Source organism: Schistocerca gregaria, chromosome 5, assembly GCF_023897955.1.
Source record: "Schistocerca gregaria isolate iqSchGreg1 chromosome 5, iqSchGreg1.2, whole genome shotgun sequence".
In the NCBI taxonomy this organism is placed as follows: domain Eukaryota; kingdom Metazoa; phylum Arthropoda; class Insecta; order Orthoptera; family Acrididae; genus Schistocerca; species Schistocerca gregaria.
Window position 1 is genome coordinate 253,461,771 of NC_064924.1, and position 24,797 is coordinate 253,486,567.

At 37.3% G+C, this 24,797-nt stretch overlaps 1 protein-coding gene across 1 annotated transcript in view; it reads right to left on the minus strand.

Annotated features, from left to right (window-relative positions):
• The window catches only part of LOC126273162 (pre-mRNA-splicing factor ATP-dependent RNA helicase DHX16), a 105,318-nt gene that overhangs the window by 20,415 nt on the left and 60,106 nt on the right, over nucleotides 1–24,797 (minus strand). The window contains exons 10-14 of the mRNA XM_049976631.1: nucleotides 24,470–24,756; nucleotides 21,286–21,426; nucleotides 17,515–17,733; nucleotides 13,159–13,289; nucleotides 324–648 (exon numbers count right to left, since the gene is read on the minus strand). Coding sequence (XP_049832588.1) covers nucleotides 324–648; nucleotides 13,159–13,289; nucleotides 17,515–17,733; nucleotides 21,286–21,426; nucleotides 24,470–24,756 — 1,103 coding nt within the window. The remainder of the gene's footprint in view (nucleotides 1–323; nucleotides 649–13,158; nucleotides 13,290–17,514; nucleotides 17,734–21,285; nucleotides 21,427–24,469; nucleotides 24,757–24,797) is intronic.

Below are 24,797 nucleotides of genomic sequence, written 5' to 3' on the forward strand. Positions count from 1 at the left end.
AAAGTTTCTGTAAAGTTTGGAAGGTAGGAGGCGAGGTACTGGCAGAAGTAAAGCTGTGAGGATGTGGCGTGAGTGGTGCTTGGGTAGCTCAGTTGGTAGAGCGCTTGCCCGCAAAAGGCAAAGGTCCTGAGTTCGAGTCTCGGTCCGGCACACAGTTTTAATCTGCCAGGAAGTTTCAAGTTTCAAGTCTATGGTTGTTCAATATAGCTTATGTGATTGGTTATAATGTTCGCACTGACCATGTTATTACCTACAAATTATCCAAAGTTTCTGGCAGAAGTAAAAGTAATATAAAATTTGAATAACACAAAATGATTGCATACTTTACGTATGTTCACAGTTTCTTGTGGGTTTGAAACGAGTTCAATTTCAACGCGCTGCATGAGGCCAGCCAACTGTTCCCTGACGTCTCGTGCACGTCGCAATGACCGATGTTGAATAAAATTTTCATAACACCACTGTGTTGAGAACTCTGTATCAGCCCACTGGCTGTAAATGTTCAGTAATGTCAAGTGGTCTCCACCAGGTACAAAAAAGTTCTTTCTTGCTGTGTCTGCATGAATAATTTTGTCCTTTGGCCGATAAAAGATTGCGCTATTCACAGAGAGCATTGCAGCAATTGTTAGTATCTCTTCTGAGCATTTGTACCTAGAAATGAGAAGAACAGAAATCACATACAACTAAGTGCCTGTCATTTGAGAAACTACAAGCGACACATAAAAAAGAAACATTTACAACAATTTAATGATCACAAATGAAGGCTTAAGAGTATAAAATTAAAAACATTTTAGAACACGTGAAAACTCATTACAGCAGATAATGAATGCCTGAAATCCTGATGGCAGTTCTCAACAGGAAATGAAATACCATCAGTTACAATGTGCACTATAAAAATGATGCTGTGAAAGATTTGTTTGGTTGGCATAAGAGCTTTACGTGTTTGAGATTGCAAACTCTGTAATATTTTTTGAGAGATAATGCATAAGTAACTTGGTTTAAACTTTTTTAATCCGGAGTGAGAGAGTTCTGATAAATCATTATATTAGTTATAGCATTGTAGCAGTACAGTAACTGTGCACTGTAAAGCAGAGCTGTAGATGGGACTTGTGACTTTGACTGTGAATGCTTTACATACATTTTCGTTGTCTAAGCCATGGGTACCTCAATGTATGATCCAATAGTATTCTGTACAAGTACCAAAACACTTATATAAATTAAAATGCTACCATGAAGCTCCACAGAGTATGAGAAACTGACTGATATACATGGACTGTTATTGAAAATCTGAGTGCAGGATAATAGTTCTGCTCTCTGCTCATAAAGTTTTGTACTTGTAACAATGGGTTGGGACCTTACCAAAAGTATAGTAACATTCACTTATATCCTCCTTGCTTTTTCAATCACAGATTAATTTAATTCCAAAAGAGCAGAATTTCTTCACTTCATCTACAAGAAGGTGCCCAATTTCGATGCTAAGTTTGACAGTAAAATCATTTATGCTTCTCCTTAATATTTTTGTAATTCTTTATTTACTTTCAATCCATATTCTATGTTCTGTAAAAGTTCACCCACTCAATGGGTCCTGTAAATCCTCCTCATATCATGGAGAACAGCAACATCATCTCGAATCTCATCATTGATATCCTTTTACCCATATGATTTCCGTAATTGCTTCTTGATACACTGGTTGAATTTTAGAGGAAAAAGATTTTTTTCGTCTAGGTTCTTGTGCATGCTGTATGTTACCTGTCTTTCCTTATACTGTTTACCTATTTCTCTGAGGATTTCAAACATTTGTACCACTTAATACCAAGAAACACATTTATTCATTGTTGGCAAATCCTACAAAATTGTCTTGATTTTTCTTAAATTTTACTTCTATTATCAAGCATAACATCAGAACTGCCTGTCTAGTACCTATACTTACCCTAATGTTAAAACTGATCATCATCTAACAGATCCTCAATTTTCTTTGCTCTTCTTCTGCATACCATTATAATTAGCAACTTGAACTGCCACGCTTTCTGTGTGCTATTTCTCACATTTACATGCGCTTGCTTCAGGATAGTGTGGACGATATCATTCTATACATCCAATACTGCCTCCATTCTCATAGCTCCTACACAGTAACATGAATAATCACATTGGTGCCACCTTCTTCAATAATTTTGGAAATTCTGCAGAAACGTTATCTATCTTTCCTGCCTTCTTTAATCAGAAAACTTCAAAAGTTCCATAAAGTCTGTTCTAACACTGAATGCCCTATATCCTCCAAATCAACAACCATTTCTTCTTTTACCAAGTTGACTGACTGACAGACAGACAGTTTCTCCATTTCATAGAGGCCCTAAATGTACTCTTCCTACTTACCTATTCCCTACTCTGTATTTAACACTGGAATTCCTTTTGTACACTTTTAAGTTGAGCCCTTTACTTTTGCATTCTCCGAAATTTATACTCGATGTGATGTACATGTAAGGACAAAAACGGTTACAATTTCACAAAAATTGGATTCAAGAGAAAGAGCTTAAAAAATTAAGCGGGTCAATAACATGTTGGTGTCAATAACATGTTGGTCGATCTCTGGCCCTTAAGCAAGCAGTTATTTAGCTTGCCACTAACTGATGCAGTTGTTGGACGTGTTCCTTACAGATATTGTGCCAAATTCTGTTGAAATGGCTTGTTAGATCATAAAAATCCTGAACTGGTAGGATGGCCCTGCCCATAATGCTCAAAATGTTCTCAATTTGGGGAGAGATTCAGAGACCTAGCTCACCACTATGAAGACAAACAGTAGAAAATCTCTCCAGGTGTGGGCTGGCACTATCTTGCTGAAATATAAGCCCAGAATGGTGTGCTATGAAGAGCAGCAAAACAGGGTGTAGAATATCATCAAGATACCACTGTGCTGTAAGGGCACTTTGTATGACAACCAAATGGTTCCTGTCATGAATTGTAATGGTGTCCCAGACCATCACTCCTGGTTGTTGGGTCATATGGCGGGCGACAGTAACATTGGTATCCTACAGCTGTCTGGGGGATCTCTAGACACTTTGCTGGTCATTGGGACCTAGGATTCAACTGATTGGAGTAGAACTGTCTTCAGTCATAAGTCTTACTTCGAACTGAGCTCTGGTGACCACCTAGATAGTGGTGGGATACCAACCTGAGCATCACCTGCCATACGGCCAGACAGCCAGGAGTTATGGCCTGGGGAGCCTTATCATTTCATAGCAGGACCCCTTTGATTGTCGTTTGTGGCATCCTTAAAGCACAGTGGTATATCAGCTATATTCTACATCCCATTTTGTTGATTTTCATGGAAAGCAATCCTGGGCTTACATTTCAGCAAGATAAAGCCTGCCCACACACGGCAAGAGTTGCTAATGCTTGTCCCCCTGCTTGCCAAACCTTGCCTTGGCCAGCAAGGTCAACAGATCTCTCTCCAATTGAGAACATTTGGAGGATTATGGGCAGGGGTTTTCAACCAGCTCGAGATTTTTACAATCTAACATGCAAATTTGACATATTTTGGATTGATATCCCTCAGGAGGACACACAACAATGCTATCAACCAATGCCAAATCAAATAACTGCTTGCGTAAGGGCTGGGACTGGACCAACATTTTATTAATTTGATCGATTTGTGAAGCTCTTCCTCTTGAATAAATTGTCCACTTTTTCTGACATTCTAATCATTTGTTTGTCTCTACATGTATGTCACATCTATTGATTTCCAGGCTTCCTTGCACTTCTTGTTAATTTCATTCTCAAGTGATTTATGCTCCTGTATTTCTCCTTTCTGTTCAATATTTTTCATTTCCTTTTCACTTCCACTGAAGTATTTCTACCGTGAGCCACAATTTCTTTGCTGTTGATTCGAGGGTAGTCCACAAAGTAAGTTTTGTTTCTATTTCTATCCGCAGTAGTGCTATGACTGCAGTTCCAAGCATGAGCCACAGTTACTCTGCCTCAAGGAGAAGACAAGTACGCCATTTTCAGATCACTGCTGCTGACATCTGCTTTATAGTACTTCTTTATAATGTCAGCCAAATTGAAAATGCCGCCATGTGTGAAATCAGCTCTGTGATTCATTTTCTAAATGCAAAGAAAGTTAAGCCAAAGGAAATTCATCAGCAAATCTGCGAGGTTTATGGACAAAATGCTATGAGTGAGTCAATGGTCAGAAGATGGGTTAGACTGTTCAATGAAGGACGTCATCAAGTGCATGATGAAGAACGAAGTGGACGCCTGTCTGTAGTTACTGATGAACTGGTTCACACAATTGAAGAGAAGATTAATCACGACCGTAAGCTTACACTTAGTGCCCTTGCTAGGGAAGTCCTGCAAATCTCACAATCACTAATTCATGAAAGTGCTACTGAAAAACTGAAGTTTCAAAAACTTTGCTAATGTTGGGTACCAAAATTCTTACTGAACAGCACAAAAAACAATGGATGGGCAGTGCACTACAGCTTCTGACACACTAAAATCAAGAAGGCAATGGTTTTCTTTCTTGGATAGTCACAGGGGATGAAACTTGGGTATTGCACAGCACCCCTGTAACAAAACGGCAATCAATGGAACGGAGGCACACTTCATCCCCAACAAAGTTTAAGCCTAAACAAATCTTGACACCTAAAAAGTCATGTGCACCGTTTTCTGGGATGGAAAAGGCACTTTGCTGACTAATTTCACACCACAAGGCCAAACAATCAATGCACATTGTTACTGAGAGACCATTAAGAAATTGTGCCGCACAATACAGAACAAGTGCCAAAGATTACTGTCAAAAGGTGTTTTTTTTCCATGATAATGCCCGATCTCACATGGCAAATGTGACCAAACAACTCTTACGGGAATTACACTGGGATGCGTTTGATCATCCTCTGTACAACCCAGACCTTGCTCCTAGTGACTTTCATCTCTTCTTACACCTAAAATCTGTCCTTGGTGGTCAACACTTCAACGATGATGGCAAGCTGAAAGAACATGTTACCACATGGTTGAATACACAGGTGGCAACCTTCTATGAAGAAGGCATACAAAAACTTGTGCCAACCTAAGACAAGTGTCTACAAAATTTAGGAAGCTATGTAGAAAAGTAGTTTAACAGTTGTAGATTTTTGTACAATAAATATTTCTTCTGTATCTGCACACGTTACTTTGCGGACATACCTCATATTATCCTAAATTTAACTTAACAGAAATCTTTATGTTTGATGAAACTGCTTCGGCTTAACAGCTGTGTCATGGTGTCTCAATGTTTCGCTGAATTTCATAATGGTCATCTTCAGGTGAAGACTTCCCCTGATGATAATGAGTAAAATAATAATTGAAGCACTGCAACAAAATGATGCCATAAATTGGCTCACGACCAAAATTCACCAATGAAATTCACTGTGCAAACCTGCATTCCCATATAATCTTTACCTTCTTCCCATTTCACTTCACTGACCACCCGCTACATTTATATTCAGGCTTTCAATTTCTCTTTGCAGGTTTACTAGTTTTCCTAATACACCAAGGCTTCTGATACTACATGCTTTGATTTGTAAACTGCAATCTTTTCATTGATTTTTCAATCTTTTCCACATGGTCACCTCTGCATTCTGCTTCTGGAGATCAGAGTGGGGAACTAAGTCTTCTGGGAATAGATAGATCATCACGACACTTTTTTTGGTTGCTTATCACGTTTCCTGTGGATACATTTACATCTACATCTATTTTCTGTAAACCAACATGAGGTGCATGGCAGAGGGTATGTACAACACTGCACCGGTGGTTATTAGGGTTCACTTTGTTAACAGACTTCATCAGGATAGTTTACATCTATCTTCAAGTGTCTTCCAATTCAGTTCTTCAGTATCTCTGTGACACTCTCCCACAAATTAAACAAACCTGTGACCACTCATCCCGCCCTTCTCTGTATATGTTCGATATCCCCTCTCAGTCCTATTTAGTACAGGTACCACACACTAGAGCAATATTCTACAATGGTTCACACGAGTGATTTTTAATTAATCTCCTATGTACACTGCACTTCCCCAGTATTCTACCAATAAACTGAAGTCTACTACCTGCTTTACTCATGACTGAGCCTATGTGATTAGTCCATTTCATATTCCTACAGGATGTTACACCCAGGTATTTGTTATGAGTTGACCAATTACAACAGACATTCATCGGTATAATAGACATAAGATACTACATTTTTTTCATTTTGTGATGTGCAAAATTTTACATTTCTGGAAATTTAAAGCAAGTTGCAACCTCAGCACTACTTCGAAATCTTATCAAGCATTGACTGAATATTTGTGCAGCTTCTTTCAGATAGTATTTCATTACAGATAACTGCATCATCTGCAAAAAGCCTGACGTTACTATTAACATTGTCTGCAAGGTCATTAACATACAAAATAAAGAGCAAGGATCTAAACACACTTCCCTGGGATACACTCAAAGTTACTTCTACATCTGATGACAACTCTCCATCCAAGATAACTTGCTGTACCCCCCCCCCCCCCCCTCCCCTTCCAAAAGGTCCTGAATCCAGTCATAAATTTCACTTGATATCCCATGATCAAACTTTTGTCTATAAGCATAGATGAGGTACTGATTCAAATTCTTTTCAGAAATCAAGAGATACTGCGTCTATCTGATCTCCTTGATCCAAAGCTTTTGGTATGACACGTGAGAAAAGTGTGAGGTGGCTTTCACATGATCTATTTTTTCGGAATTCATATTGGTTAGCTTTCAGTATGTCATGTGAGAAAAGTACAAGTTGGGTTTCACATGTCGAAGTTTTCAGAATTTTTGCCAGTTGACATTGAGGAGGTCATTATGTTCATATGTTTGGGCTAAAAATATATTGTGAGATACTTTAACAAACTGATGTCAAGGATATTGGACGATAGTTTTATGGGTCACTTCCACTACCCTTCTTGTAGACGGGTGAGACCTGTGCCTTTTTCCAAGAACTGGGCACGATTTTTTCTTCAGGGGATGCATAGTAGATTATAGTTACAAAAGGACTAACTCAGACATAAATTCAGTACAAAAACTGACAGGAATTCCATCAGGCCCCAAAGCGTTATTCATTTTAATGATTTCAGCTGCTTCTCAACACCACTGACACAAATACTTATTCATTAATATTTTAAGTGGTACAAGGATTAAATTGGGGCAATCAATTCTCCTGGGTTTTCCTTTGTAAAGGAACATTAGAAAATGGAGTTAAGCATTACAGCTTTTGTTTCGCTATCCTCAACTTCAGTTCCTATCTCATTTGCTAGGGACTTGACAATAACTTTGGTGCCATTAACAGTCTTTACATACAACCAGAATATGTCTGTGTTCTGAGAAAGATCATTTCACAATATTCTGCTACAGTAGTCCTTGAAGGCACCACACATTGCTCTCTTCACAGCCAAACTCGTTTCATTCAGAATTTCACTATCTATAGCCCTATGCTTTGGTTTACACCTATTATGCAGTAATCTCTGTTTCTTTAGAAGTTTCTTTACAGTGGCTTCCATTATGGACTGTTCTACTGCGTGCATATCTATCTAGAGTACGGTCAACTATTTTTTACACTTAAGCCATAATTCCTCTACATGTTCCTGACTTGTGCTGAAAGTATAAAGTAACTGTTTGAGATATGACACTACATATTTTTTTATCTAGTTTACTGAAGATATATATTTTCTGCTTAGTTTAGTTGTCCTTTGTACTTTGATAATCATTGTTGCCACAACCACATCATGGTCACTGATACCAGTTGCAATGTGGGCATCCTCAAAAAGGTCATGCCTATTTGCTGCCATTAGATCCAATACATTTCACCAGAAGTGTGGTTCCTACCTATCTGTTCTAGGTAGCTTTCAGAGAAAGCATTTGGTAATGTTTCAAAGGATGTCTATCATGCCCACCAGTAACAAAACTTATTTTCCCACTTAATTGTTGGATGAATAAAGTCTCCGCCAATGACGACATATGATTGGGGAAATCACATACAAGTGAACTGAGGTTTTCTCTAAAGGTTTCGGCTACATCAGGAGAAGAGTCTGGTCCACCTGGATACCGTCTTGATCTCGCATTATTTGTCTTTACTGCAGTGGTTTCCATTGTCTTCTAAATCCTCATGCCTTTGGCAATTGCTGATTCTTCCATATTTATGGAAAGTTTCACCATCTGAAGGACAAAAACGTGCTCAGAACCCCTAATCCCTGGATGACTCCTCCATCAAGCTGCCTCCAGATGATTAAATTTAGTATCTGCCAGTGATTCCTATTCCCCACCCAGTCCAAATATAAATACGGAGAAAGGTCAGAGATACGCTTCATAACGTACCTGCAGCTTGCTCCAGCAGAGTGCGCCACCAGCACTGCCACTGCCACCACAAGAATGACACATAGGTCCATCTACTGATGTGACAGTGTTTATAAATACCACAGTCCCTCATTTGACCAATAATTCTCACTATTCTCTGAAGCCTTCAATAAACTCTATTGATAGCAAAGTGATTGACCTCGCTATTTTAAATTTTGTGATTTGTATCGCTTCCTGGACTTTTTGCACACACTTATAATTACCTTTGCTACACACTGGACTTTGCTTCTTGCCATTCACTTTGTGAACTCCGTTGTAATCGACCATGGAACTGCCTATTTGTTTCACTGGTCTCTGCAATAGCACCTGTGCAAATGATCGTAAACTATATTCTACTAGTGCCAAGTAGAACAGAAAGTCAGTATGCACTCTGTCTGTCTTCTAGTAATAAAGTGTACTAAGTGGTGCAAAAACTGTGCCCACTCTTGGCTCCTAGCAGTTTCAGCTTTTCTACTGACTGAATATTAAGGTCATCAAACGCACAATTAGGTTCAAATTTAATCAACATATTAAGCAACATAAGCAAACATATGCAAAATAGACTCCTGATTTGCAAAGCATACCACACAAATGTGATTTTTTCTGTGATGTTAGCTCCTGATGGCAAAATTAATGCAAAGGATTTAGTCATCTGATCCAACCCTGAACAATGTGCTGAAAATTGCCAAAGCTCACAAAGTATCGGTATCAGCACAAACTATGTTTCATGATAATTCATTCTTAATTATAGTACTAGTGGTAACAGTAGTAGTAGCATTCACCAGTCAACTGATGACAACCAATTAAAGTCGTCATCTGGTTTGCCAGGTGCCAGTATTTTAGCAAGATGTCATTCAGTAGCTACAACAGTAGTTGGCTGTCCACTGTCCTCATCACTAGTATACCCACATCAAGAGAAAAACTTTGTTTGCAGTTGGCGTATTCCAAAATGAGCATAAGTTCATACAAAAGTCTGCTCCATGTTGCTGTCAAAGAAGGAGGGAAAAAAGATTGGAGCTTATTGTTCAATCAACAATGGGGTCATTAGAGACAGAGCACAAGCTCTGATTAGGGAAGGGTGAGGGAGGAAATTGGCTATTCCCTTTTTAAAGGAACCATCCCAACATTTCCATAAATGATGTACGGAAATCACAAAAGGCTGAATCAGTATGGTGGCACGAAGATTTCAACAACCATCCTGAACGCTTGACTAGTGTACTAACCACTGAGCTACCTCAAACAGCGTGCTGTCGAAGTTTCCCAGAAAAGTTGGTCCAACCTAATCATGTCCAAATTGTGGCCGATGACATCACTGCTGTCCCATAATGTCACCTGTTTTGCAAGTCGCAAACTGGGCATGTAGCACGCATCTGCCTTGGCAGTGACACCAGCAGCAGCAGACTGGCTGCAGAATTTCATGCTGCAGCTGGATGTTAATGGAGTGATAGCAAAATTCCAGTCAGATACAGGTGCAGCCGTGTCTGTGATTAATCTGGACACATACAGGCATACCAGATCACCACAGCTGCAGTACATTCAGTGTGCAGTGGTGAGGTACAATGAACCATCAATTGCGTCATGGGTCAGCTTGTAGACCAAGCTAAGTAAACATACAGCTTGGGAAATAATCCTACTGGTAGTAAACTCTTGCATGACAATTAATATTTTTGGATTCGACCATATTATGCTTTTTAGTTTCTAAATTCAGACCAAAAGAACCTAGTTTGAACCACAATTCCATTCAAAGAGCTTGATACAGGGTGTGTGCAATATAAGTTTTGAACCTACATTAAGTTGTGCCCATGTATCTTTAAAGCAATCACCAATGTCTAAGTTTTGTAGAGCATGTGCAATCAAGTTAAAGCAGAGCTACTTAGATTTCATTGTATGGAAGTAATATCCCCAGTATCATCTAGCCTATGGGCAATGCCAACAGTAATAGTTACGTAGCCAAATGGATGGTGACTTTATATCTTTCATTAAAGCTCAAGATTTAGATGTGTATCCCATTCGGAAGCTAGAGGAATTGTTGGAAAAATTGAGTGAAAGGAGGACGGAGGGATTATTTTTTCAAAATAGATCCTTGTGATGTCTGTTTTCAATTGCCTTTAGCTGCCTGTAGATTGTCAGACGAAACAGTTTTTACCGATTAATATTCCATTCAGCGTATTTTGTTGTAACAAATAACCATTTCGAGTCATTACCACTCCTGCAATATTTGAGCACCTTCAATTCCACGGTCTGCACTGTCATCAACAAATGTAGTTTCTTTGAGCCAAGGGTAAACTGCCTCAGACATATATCAAGTAAGCAAGAGCTCATGCCCACAAAGGATTATTTGGACACAATCAATAACTTAACAGTTCCTCAGCACTGCAAACAACTACAATTGTTCTTGGGCAATGTTCATTATTGTGCAAAATTCATTCCCATTGTGGCCCCTGCTTATTCAAACTGTGAAATCAGTGCTTCATCAAGTGAATGTTCAACATTTACACGTTTCCTTTTCTTGGAGAACACTGACTTGATATCACGTGATTGACCGCTGTTCTTTCAGAATACATACTTCAGATGATTAATTTCGAAACCCAAGAGGTCCTTGTCAGAAACAGTTTTTCCTCTGTGTACCAGCATATTTAAAGTTGCTCTCTTCTGGACTGGATAGTGAAAACTCTGGGCACTAAGATAAAAATCAGTGTGTGTTGGCTTGCTGTACACTGAGTGGCCGAGACGTTGAGCTGACTTTCGTTGTTCCAGAACATCTAAAAACTGTAGTTTTTCCTCTTTCTCCGTCTCAATGGTGAACTGGATGTTTAGGTGCAAGCTGTTCACATGTCCCTGGAAATGTTCAAGAGCTTTTACATCGTGTCACAAGATCATAAGCATGTCGTCAATCTAATGATAAAGTGAAGATGGTCAAATGGGAGCCGGATTTAATGCACATTCCCAAAAAAAAAAGTAATTGCTGGAGGCAACCCACAGCCATTCCATCCATCATGTCATAAAATTTACTGCTGTACAAGATGCAGGTGGTCTTAATAACATGTCGCAGCAACTTTATCATTTGAGGAGGAAAACGTTCTTCCAACAGTTTCAATGTGTCCTCCACATGAAATTTTGTAAATAGTGAAACCACATCCAGGCTGACTAAAACATCTTTTGGGCCAACTCTAATTTGTTTAATTTTCTCAATGAACATCTGTGAGCTTTTGATGTGATGTTCACAGTGGCCATGACCTCAATGAATACCTTCCGTATGGACTTGAGGTAATCCATACAACCTAAGTCTGGGAACTTGTGCTCTAAACTTTTGATGACATACTCTGGTAGATGAGAATTCTCCAGGAGTTCCACTGTTTTTCTGCTGCATGACAGAGTAGGGTCCCATTTTAGGCATCTGAATAAGCTGTCTTAATTATGTTGGCAAAACTATTGATTGCTGCACCACAGCTTGGTTATTGGAAGAACGAATACATTGTCTAGTCTATATTCATTGTTGCTAGATGTTGATTGTCTTCTATTTGGATGGTTACCTCCACATGTTCCAAAATTGCCTCTCCGCAACAGAAATAATTTTGTGCTCTCAAGTTTACAATGTGTAATTCTGTGATTCCAGTGCGAGGACATTTCAGGTTGAGGTCTGATCATCCAAATGAATAGAATATATTTTACCAACAGTTTGTAGACAAAGGAATGTATATAAAGGAAAGAGTCCTGGCTGTCCTTATGTTTCCAACAAAAATGTTGCATGAATTTAAACTGCTTTCCAACACAGTCCTACAAAATCAACTCATCGTGCCAGTCAGCGGTTGCAACGGCCTACAACAATTATTTGTCACATTCTGAGGCATCAGTTAGTTATGAAGCCATTCAAAGTTACAACTGTTACAGGCTCTATGTTATTACGACAAATGCAAATGAGTGGCATTTCCTGATGAGCTTCAGAGTGTGACTGACAGTGATAAAACTTTTGCCCAATGCATCATGTTCATTACGAAACTGATTTTTCACCTTACTGGAAAAGCAAACAAATACAATGTTCAAATCTGGAACCTATAGAACCCCCAAGCACAGAACATGTATTACATTCACCCAGAGTCAATGTGTTTTGTGTGATATCCCACTCATCTGCTTATGGTATTTTCTTTGTTGATGGAAAAATGGTTAAAAGTCAGCAGTATCTTGCTATTTTAGGAAACAGGTTGTTTCTGAAGCAGAACAAGGAAAACTTCATTTTTCAACATGACAGGGCACTCTCTCTCTCTGGAGTCCCAAAGTACATGAATATCTGAGTGAAAGTCTGCCAAGCCATTGGATTGGTCGTCAAACAGAGCAACTTAGCACTTCTCAGCTGGCCTCCACAGTCACCAGATTAGGCATACTGTGATTTTTTTTTCTGGAGGTTTCATTACGGACAACATTTATCTATCAACACTACCACAGACTCTAGAAGAGTTGATCCCATAATTCAGAAAAAAAATCAATTAAATAAGTCATTATTAATTATTAAAATTTTTGAATGTTTCTGTTAAGGGAATCCAAATGATTCATTATTCTGTTGCACCTGTCATCTGTGTAGACATCCATACAATATTTTTTGGTTTTCTTTTTTTGTCCCGAACATGAAGTCTTTGCTCTATAAATTACAAATTTTGCTACTGTTTATTTGCTGTGGGTCGCACAAGAAGCCAAATATTTCAGAAATACCTATTCGCTAAATCTTGAATACAGAATTTACACTGTGTTATTAGTTTTCAAATAAGTAGTAGAGCATGCATTCTCACTTACTTTTCTGAAGCGAGAATCATTTTGGCCATCATAGGATCAACTGGAAATTCTGCCATTCTTCGCCCAAGTTTTGTAAGTTCCCCATGATGATTTAAAGCTCCCAATGCATAGAGCTGCTCCAATGCCAACACCTAGAACATGTTTCAGAACATCACTATGAATAATATGGTTAAAGTTACATGACGTTTACACAGAAACAATCACATCTTGGTACTTCTTCCATGCATTTCTTGTAATGTTTTAATTTGCAGGAACACATTTCATGTCTCATTTTTATCTTAAGTGAAATATACATAAATAAAAGTAAATCTAAACTATGTATTCTTGTTTGTGACTCCTCTGCAGCCTTTCAGTGTCATTTGCATGTAGCATAAAGTGAAGGTCAATAAGAAATCTGTAAGATACATCTGTGCATAAAACAACATGGTGTAAACAGATCTTAATTTATTTCTACAATTTGATACAACAGATCAGTCACTGAAGATATGAACTGAAATCCAGTCATTAGAAGACAACATTATCAAAATTCTTACGAATGCTGATTCTAACACCTATACACGATGATGATGATGATGATGAAGTCCCATACTCCTTGACAGAGCATAGGGGAGGAATAAGAGAAACAAAGTAAAGCCTTTAAAATATACATGTCAAAAATATCACTTATTTCTGTTCTGACTACAAAGATATAAAGTCTTCTTCTATGTGATTTCACTTATCCCAGCAATAGTATGACTTCACAAAATGACTTATCAGCACATACCAAATTATTACTGATAATAAATTACTTAGTAGTTTCATTTTATTTTCTTCTTTGCTAACTACTGACAAGTACTAGTGAGAACATGATTTTTTTTCCTTTAGAGCTTAGCTTATACTTACTTCCTTCAAAAAAAGAGTAATTACCACCCATAATCTCTGACCTATGAGCAAACTATGACAGAGAACTGAAACAAATGGCAGTATTACTTCATGCATTACCAGATTAAGTTAAGTATTCAAATTCAATGTTAATGATCCAAAAATGAATGTTTGACACTTGAAACGATGTTGTTGTTGTTGTTGTTGTTGTTGTTGTTGTTGTGGTCTTCAGTCCTGAGACTGCTTTGATGTAGTTCTCCATGCTAATCTATCCTGTGCAAGCTCCTTCATCTCCCAGTACCTACTGCAACCTACATCCTTCTGAATATGCTTAGTGTATTAATCTCTTGGTCTCCCTCTACGGTTTTGACGCCTCAGAATATGTCCTACCAACCGATCCCTTCTTCTAGTCAAGTTGTGCCACAAACTTCTCTTCTCCTCAATCCTATTCAATACCTCCTCATTAGTTACATGATCTACCCACCTAATCTTCAACATTCTTCTGTAGCACCACATTTCGAAAGCTTCTATTCTCTTCTTGTCTAAACTATTTATTGTCCATGTTTCACTTCCATACATGGCTACACTCCATACAAATACTTTCAGAAATGACTTCCTGACACTTAAATCTATACTCGATGTTAACAAATTTCTCTTCTTCAGGAACCCTTTCCTTGCCATTGCCCGTCTACATTTTATATCCTCTCTACTTCGACCATCATCAGTTATTTTGCTCCCCAAATAGCAAAACTCCTTTACTACTTTAAGTGTCTCATTTCCTAATCTAATTCCCTCAGCATCACCCGACTTAATTCGACTACATTCCATTATCCTCGTTTTGCTTTTGTTGATGTTCATCTTATATCCTCCTTTCAAGACACTGTCCATTCCGTTCAACTGCTCTTCCAAGTCCTTTGCTGTCTCTGACAGAATTACACTGTAATCTGCGAACCTCAAAGTTTTTCTTTCTTCTCCCTGGATTTTAATACCTACTCCAAGCTTTTCTTTTGTTTCCTTTACTGCTTGCTCAATATACAGATTGCTTCCCTTTCATGCCCCTCGACTCTTATAACTGCCATCTCGTTTCTGTACAATTTGTAAATAGCCTTTCGCTCCCTGTATTTTAACCCTGCCACCTTTAGAATTTGAAAGAGAGTATTCCAGTCAACATTGTCAAAAGCTTTCTCTAAGTCTACAAATGCTAGAAACGTAGGTTTGCCTTTCCTTAATCTTTCTTCTAAGATAATTCGTAAGGTCAGTATTGTCTCACGTGTTCCAACATTTCTACAGAATCCAAACTGATCTTCCCTGAGGTCGGCTTCTACCAGTTTTTCCATTCGTCTCTAAATAATTCGCGTTAGTATTTTGCAGCTGTGACTTATTAAACTGATAGTTCGGTAATTTTCACATCTGTCAACACCTGCTTTCTTTGGGATTGGAATTATTATATTCTTCTTGAAGTCTGTGGGTATTTCGCCTGTCTCGTACATCTTGCTCACCAGATGGTAGAGTTTTGTCATGACTGGCTCTCCCAAGGCCGTCAGTAGTTCTAATGGGATGTTGTCTACTCCTGGGGCCTTGTTTTGACTCAGGTCTTTCAGTGCTCTGTCAAACTCTTCACGCAGTATCATATCTCCCATTTCATCTTCATCTACATCCTCTTCCATTTCCATAATATTGTCCTCAAATACGTCGCCCTTGTATAGACCCTCTATATATTCCTTCCACCTTTCTGCTTTCCCCTCTTTGCTTAGAACTGGGTTTCCATCTGAGCACTTGATATTCATACAAGTTGCTCTCTTTTCTCCAAAGGTCTCTTTAATTTTCCTGTAGGCTGTATCTATCTTACCCCTAGTGAGATAAGGCTCTACATCCTTACATTTGTCCTCTAGCCATGCCTGCTTAGCCATTTTGCACTTCCTGTTGATCTCATTTTTGAGACGTTTGTATGCCTTTTTGCCTGCTTCATTTACTGCATTTTTATATTTTCTCCTTTCGTCAAGTAAATTCAATATTTCTTCTGTTATCCAAGGATTTCTACTAGCCCTCGTCATTTTACCTACTTGATCCTCTGCTGCCTTCACTACTTCATCCCTCAGAGCTACCCATTCGTCTTCTACTGTATTTCTCCCCCCCATTCCTGTCAATTGTTCCCTTATGCTGTCCCTGAAACTCTATACAACCTCTGATTTAGTCAGTTTATCCAGGTCCCATCTCCTTAAATTCCCACCTTTTTGCAATTTCTTCAGTTTTAATCTACAGTTCATAACCAATAGATTGTGGTCAGAGTCCACATCTGCCCATCGAAATGTCTTACAATTTAAAACCTGGTTCCTAAATCTCTGTCTTACCATTATATAATCTATCTGATACCTTTTAGTATCTCCAGGATTCTTCCATGTATACAACATTCTTTTATGATTCTTGAACCAAGTGTTAGCAATGGTTAAGTTATGCTCTGTGCAAAATTCTAACAGACTTCTTCCTCTTTCATTTCTTAGCCCCAATCCATATTCACCTACTATGTTTCCTTCTCTCCCTTTTCCTACTGTCGAATTCCAGTTACCCATGACTATTAAATTTTCGCCTCCCTTCACTACCTGAATAATTTCTTTTATCTCAGCATACATTTCTTCAATTTCTTCATCATCTGCAGAGCTAGTTGGCATATAAACTTGAAACAGTAATAAACTAAAATGGGAGTATAAAATAAATATTAATAAAAGATAAAAGAGAGAGTAGTAGTACCTATTTACTAGCAATCGAACAGGAGCAACTGAAGCAAGTCAGGGAGACAAACAAATCTAAAACAGAACTGCATCTCTTCCCGAATCATAAAGTAGTTCCTTCATCAGCCACAATGAAACTGGGGAGAAGGGAGATAAGACATACACCTGTCAGAGGGCAGCAAAAAAGTCATTCCAAACATTGAATCAAGAAAGATGAAAATATGCAATAATGCAGTGAATGTTGTTCCAACTCCTTTCCTCCATCTTACATCACTACAAGTTCTAAGCTCAGACCGACTTTTGCTACCCTTCACCACATCCTCTCACCCTTTCACAGTTTTCTTTCATATGATGAAAGTAATGAAGGAAATATTAAAAAGCAACACAAGCTAGATATATAACCAATTTTTTTAATCTGTGTGTCAGTCAAATGCTCCAAATATTGCTGTTCAAATGGATGGCACAGAGACACTTGTCTTCTCACTGTCAAATATTGTAATGTAAACTGGGTGACATAAAGAAAAACAAAGCTGTTACAATACTACATATTTAATGTACTTAGTTTATAAATTTCATGGGATTGATTTCAAAAATAGGCTAATCCAATTTGAGCTGCACCACTCCTAGATTTTTTCTTTCTACACCTCTTTTTTGTTTTGTTTTTTTCCTCAGTTAATCACCTTAATGAATAATAATTACAATAATTTCTAATATGCTCTCACTCGTCTTCTAAGCATACAGCATAATAGTTAAGCACTGTGCTTACCAAAGTCTCATGAGGTGGTGGATCAAGGAAATCAAAATGCAACAGGTCATTAATGCCTAAAGCCTTCAGAGTCAGGACTGCATTCCCCAGGTTGATCCTTTGTATCTCAGGGATTGTATTGTCTTCCAGCTCATGTTTGTATGCCCATGCTGTATATAGTCGGAAACACTTGCCAGCTGCCACACGGCCAGCACGGCCTGCACGTTGATTAGCTGATGCCTGAAAAATAAACCAACTAACCCTCCTTTAATTATTAGAAACTGTACTGAGATTGTAATGTTTCAACACAACATAAATATATGCTTCACTAACATAACAAACACAGTTTTTCAGAAATACTGATAAAAAACACAATTATGAAATAATTATCTAGAAGTAACGAGTAATAATTTTCTAACATTACATTTCCACAAAACAGGGTTATAAAGAAATACAACAGAATATGTTTAGTCATTTCAATAATGAAAATGTTGTTGAAGTTTCCCTTCATATGACAACAGTGGTGAAGGAAATCAATGTAATGAGATATTATTAATCATTCCTTACTCAGTGCTTTACACACATTTGGGAGAATTACAATCTGTTCATAAAAAATAGACTGTAGATGTTAAGTTTCCTATACAAACTGATCAATGAATATTGTATATGTGTGAGTGTGAGTGTGTGTGTGTGTGTGTGTGTGTGTGTGTGTGTGAGAGAGAGAGAGAGAGAGAGAGAGAGAGAGAGAAAAGGGGGGTGGGAGGAAGAGGGGAGTACAAAATAACATCTTTCTACAGATTCATCATTTTAAAAATAAAGAACACTGCAATGATTAAATTGTGTATAAAATTTTATCAACTAAACTGCAAGTATTTATTTTATTGTTGAATTTTTCTCATATGACAACTGTTTTACATATTAAGTGTCCCTCCTATGAGGCACTGCATCAGGTATTTTTTTTCTTTTGAGGTCAGCTGGGAATCAGGGAAAAAAGGACAGCTGACATGGTTTTTTAAATGGTGATAAATAAAAAAATAAGAAGCAATTTTGATTCATTTTATCAACAAAATATTGTCTAACATGCAATTCACAGAGCCATCTCAAATTAGTCTGGATTAGGATAAGATTACATCCTAGTTTGTAGCAGCAGCTGAGAAATGACAGTAAATTGTATCCAGTTTCCACCCAACAGTTCCAAATTGTGTGTTTCGTTAAGACTGAAACCCTCATAGCAAGATATTTTTCAAGATATTCCAAATACTAAGAGCTGGATGGCAAAAATCAGAATGTAAATATAGTAAGGAAAGTTGTGGTAGAATGTAAATAGTTTAGGAATAAAGGACACCACAAACCGAACAGTAGAAGCACCGAGTTGTTGATAAAACACTTCTACTATTTGATGATTGGTCTCCTTTACTCAGTTCTATAAAAAATCAGAACTGCTTTTACATGTGGGTGGTTTAGTTAGAAATTGGGGCATGTCCTTTGAGAAAAAATCATTTAAACATGATCTACTGTTTATTGCAAATAATACAAACAGCACACACATGAAAACCTTTTTCTTATTTTTTTTTATATCATTCCAATCCCAAAGAAAGCAGGTGTTGACAGATGTGAAAATTACCGAACAATCAGTTTAATAAGGCATAGCTGCAAAATACTAACACAAATTCTTTACAGACGAATGGAAAAACTGGTAGAAGCCGTCCTCGGGGAAGATCAGTTTGGATTCCGTAAAAATACTGGAACACGTGAGGCAATACTGACCTTACGACTTATCTTAGAAGAAAGATTAAGGAAAGGCAAACCTACATTTCTAGCATTTATAGACTTAGAGAAAGCTTTTGACAATGTTCACTGGAATACTCTCTTTCAAATTCTAAAGGTGGCAGGGTTAAAATACAGGGAGCGAAAGGCTATTTACAATTTGTACAGAAACGAGATGGCAGTTATAAGAGTCGAGGGGCATGAAAGGGAAGCAGTGGTTGGGAGGGAGTGAGACAGGGTTGTAACCTCTCCCCGATGTTATTCAATCTGTATATTGAGCAAGCAGTAAAGGAAACAAAAGAAAAATTCGGAGTAGGTATTAAAATCCATGGAGAAGAAATAAAAACTTTGAGGTTCACCGATGACATTGTAATTCTGTCAGAGACAGCAAGGGACTTGGAAGAGCAGTCGAATGGATGGGCAGTGTCTTGAGAGGAGTATATAAGATTAACATCAACAAAAGCAAAACGAGGATAATGGAATGTTGTCGAATTAAGTTGGGTGATGCTGAGGGAATTAAATTAGGAAATGAGACACTTAAAGTAGTAAAGGAGTTTTGCTATTTGGGGAGCAAAATAACTGATGATGGTCGAAGTAGAGAGGATATAAAATGTAGACTGGCAATGGCAAGGAAAGCGTTTCTGAAGAAGAGAAATTTGTTAACATCGAGTATAGATTTAAGTGTCAGGAAGTCTTTTCTGAAAGTATTTGTATGGAGTGTAGCCATGTATGGAAGTGAAACATGGACGATAAATAGTTTAGACAAGAGAGCTTTCGAAATGTGGTGCTACAGAAGAATGCTGAAGATCAGATGGGTAGATTACATAACTAATGAGGAAGTATTGAATAGGATTGGGGAGAAGAGAAGTTTGAGGCACAACTTGACCAGAAGAAGGGATCGGTTGGTAGGACATGTTCTGAGGCATCAAGGAATAACCAATTTAGTATTGGAGGGCAGCGTGGAGGGTAAAAATCGTAGAGGGAGACCAAGATATGAATAAACTAAGCAGATTCAGAAGGATGTAGGTTGCAGTAGGTACTGGGAGATGAAGAAGCTTGCACAGGATAGATTAGCATGTAGAGCTGCATCAAACCAGTCTCGGGACTGAAGACCACAACAACAACAACAACAACAACTATATGAACATTAGAAAATTACAGTTAGAATGAAATTTGCCTTCCAGTGGCTGCTTTTGAAGGAAAAAGTTCTGTCTCTTATTAAAGACAATCTGAGATTATGAGGAAAATTGGAGCCGGAAGAAAGTGAAGAGCATGGAGGAATGGTAACCTTGCCATATGTTGAGTGTTTCTTTGAAAAGAGTAAGATTACTGAAGAAATATTAAGTTCTCAGAGCTCTTCTAGGTTCAGTAAAAGATAAACTTGGTTTGAGAAAGTCTGGTGTCCTGTAGCTGATTGTAGTAGGCACTGGCAGTCAGTTGAACTGTGTTCTTAAGAGAATAAGGATACACAACATATTTAAATCATCATGTAAACATAAAGAAGTGTGCAAATGTGCACTGTTATGCAATTCAACATCCAACAAACATCAGTGGAATGTTACATGTGTAGACATCCCTTGTTACACAAGGTGCTTTTTAACTGTATTGTTTTCATTTGTGATAAATCTGTTTTTATTTTTAACAAACCTCTATGGAATCTGCTATATGCTACTCACTATAATGTCAACATGGCATGTCTGACACAGTCATAACAAAAAAGGACATACAACAAGTTTTTGAAGATTAGAAGATGACAGTCTTAACTATTGAAACCAATCATCAAGAATAAATAGTACTGAATGCAATCTAGGTTGTTAAATTTTCTTGAAAAGGGGAAAGATTGTCAAAGTAAATTACTTGTGCAAGTAAAGTATTTTTAAGATAAACTAATGCACAAGTACATAAAATTTGCACTTACTACTTTAAAATACCCGCATTTGGGAGTTGTACTTCCTAAGTCAAATTATAGCCCAAGCACATCATAAACTTGAATATACAGATAAAGTTATGGTAGTGTATGTTTACCTTTGATATTGGGACAATGATCAATGATTCCATCCCAGTTCTTGAATTAAAATTGTTTTGCTTACAAAATCCAGGATCAATAACATAAATAATATTGTCAATAGTTAGAGAAGTTTCTGCAATGTTTGTTGCTAACACAACCTGAAAATAAAAGATAATTGTTACACTCTATATGTACAAAAATAAATGTTTGTCAGAACTATTTTATTAGTAACGATCGAGGTTGGAAAGCTGTGGCATGTATGCATAATTTTGGAATTCCTAGGGTAGTTTCAACAATATCTAGCACAAATATGACTTACTACCTGGAAAAATATGATGTTGGGTGTGACAATATAAACTTAATTAACAATCAAATTATGGGATGGAATGTACTTAACTTCAGGAGGCAAAATATTTAGTAATGCCAATAGACAGAAATAAAATAAAAGTATCTACATAACTAAGTGACCAAGGGCACCCATCCTCAGGGGAAACAGGTCCCATATGGAAACAATATAATGTTATCAGGTGCTCTCCTTTCGAGAAAATAATTTAAAAGTCAATAATATGCAGGTTTTTAACAGGGTCAGAACAGGAATGTTTTTTATAGCTACTCACAAGGCACCCTTTGTCTTCCAAAATATTAAAAGTACTCCATAGCCTCAGGTCTACAATACCACCCCCCCCCCAAAAAAAAGAAAAACTCAAACTATCATAGGGGCACCCTTGTAAGTGACTAACCTGTGGCATAGTAACCCAGTCACAGTTGCAGGTTACCTACCAAATGGCTTCTAGAGGGCAACAAAAATTAGATTTTCTGTATTTCATATAATTATTGACAGAATTCAAAAATTTAAAATGCTGTCGTAATTAATTCTTAAGGGGGGTAGGACATCAAATGGGACGACTTGGAGCAGGACAGACACCACAGGAATTTTCAATTTCCACTGTTTATACTTTTAAAAATAAATTCATAAAACTTTGTCAGGAAGACCAGAGAGGATTCAGGATTTACCCTTATAGTGGTGGAAGCTCAAAAATATAAGAAAATAATTTTTTTTTACATTTGTATTTCACCTTTTGTTCACTTACCATTGGCTGCATATGTTGCTATAAGTACACTTTTCTTCATAAGTAAGGGAGATTCTTCGATGAATTTTGCACAGCATACAAACCATACTAACAGCTGTATGAAACTAGAATTTTCCAAATGTCTTAATAACTGTGGTAAAAATTGAAATAATTCAGTATAAAATTTGAGTTTTTTCGAAGCATGAAGTTTAAAATGTAATAGTACATTCATTTTTTCATAAATTAAATAATTTCTAGAGTTTCATACACCTGTAAGTATGGTTTGTATGCTGTGCAAAATTCTTCAAAGAATCTCTCTTACTTATGAAGAAACGTGTACCTATAGCAACAAACGCAGCCAACAGAAGTGAAAAAATGATGAAATTTCAAATGTTAAAAAAAATGTAATTTTTTTTTGAACTTCCACTGCTATGATTGTGAATTCTGAATCCTTCCTGGTCATGCTGACAAAGTTTTATAAATTTATCCGTAAAAGTATAGAAAGTGGAAATTAAAATGTCCTGTGGCATCTCTCCTTCTCCAAGACAGCCCGTTTGACAGCCTATCCTCCTTAAGAGGTATAATGTTATGTTATAGGTTTAACAAGGTAAGACAAATTAGAAACTGAATATATGTCTTATGGCAGCAGAACTCATGGCACACACATACCTAGCGTGTATTCATCCAGTATCTGAGAATGAGTGCACTTAGTGACTTCCAACAAACTATACGCGTAGTTCCCAACCTTTATGGAAACTTTTTCTCATTGCGCCCCCCCCAAAAAAAAAGGATTAAAGGAAAAAAGCTTATCGCTTGCTAAATTTTCGTTATTCATGTGACTTTAGCATCAGGCTACATATTTTAATTTATTATTTCTTTACTACAAACACTTTCACATTTTGTAGACAGTATACACATATATCACTGAATGTACCTGCAAAATTATATCATTTTATGAAACACAGTTCACAAGATTGATGTCATAAAGTTTTAGATGCATGAAAAATTAGCTTCTACTTAAAATATAGCACAAATCACCCAGCCTACACTCATCCAGTGTTTGATAATGAGAGCACTTAGTGCCTTCCAACACACTTTAAACATAATTTCCAACCTTTTTTAAACTTTTTCTTGCATACATGTTTAACATCAAACATTTAATCAAAATTCTGAAACCGTTTTGTACATGATCATTCAATTCTGTAAAGAAACCAGGGTTTACTAGTACAACACAATAATAGCTTTTCAAACTAACAGCCCCTGATCATTCACACCAGGACGAGAACGGACCATTTGAAGTAGGGACGAGTTTGGATTAAGACCTTGGACTTAACTTCCATTAATAACACGATCCCACTCCCCACTTTCTTATCATTATATTTTTCATTTATTATGTCTTATTTAATATCTTCTTTATAGATATTTTACTTTTAATCTTCCTTCTCCACTCTGCATTCCAAATTCTTGTTTTCTTCACTGCATACCATACTCATTTTATTCCTCTTCCTCTTAATTTAGCTTTACTTCTCACTCTGCCTTTATCATCTTAGGACTGAAGGTGAGATAGTGTTCACCAATGTCTTATGATTGACCTCCTACTCTTTCTGATCCCCCACCCTCTGTCCTAAATCATCTCTGTCTGTCTCCAACCTTATAACAGCTTAGTAACTCTCTTCCTGGATGAAAGTGATCTGCTCTTCCTTTTTAACCTTCTCTAATCTATCTCTCTTTCCCCTCAGAAGATGGAACTAATAGTTCTGAAAGTTAATAGGGCTTCATGTACTTTTACATGTGTCTATCAGCAATACTAAAAATTTTGCCTCCCGTGAATAAGTATTGGGCAGCAATTTTGTTTCATAATTGAATGTAAACTTTCATTAATAACACAAAAATGATGGTTGTCTCTGGTCATACTTTTGCACGGAAATGTTTTCTTGTTTTGGTGCAAGAAACCCAACCCTACTTTGTAGAAGTATTTCTGATATACCATGTATAGTTTGCACAGACAGTCTGACTTCTGGATAAGATAGTGACATATAACATAAATAAAAACCATATAAAACTTGAGGGCTTAGAACCATAAAGACTAATGTTCAACAGTTACATTAGCAAAAAAACATGCTATACATACCTTGCGAGCACCTGGTGGTGTCGGTTGAAATATTTTTGCCTGCATATCACTAGGCAGATTAGCATATACAGGTAATATAATCAGTTCCTTTATTTTGGAACCTAGCCTCCTTGTTCTCTCTTGAAGCAGTTCCTGACAAGTTTCAATTTCATCTTGCCCTGTTAAAAAAACCAAGATATCTCCAAGTGGTTGTGTAGCATGTATCTGCAGTATCGATACAACACATGCATCTATATAGTCTGCCTCTGGAGCTTTCGTATAGTATATGTCCACTGGAAATCGCCTTCCTGTAAAAACAATAAATGTATAACTAGCATAAACCTGAAAA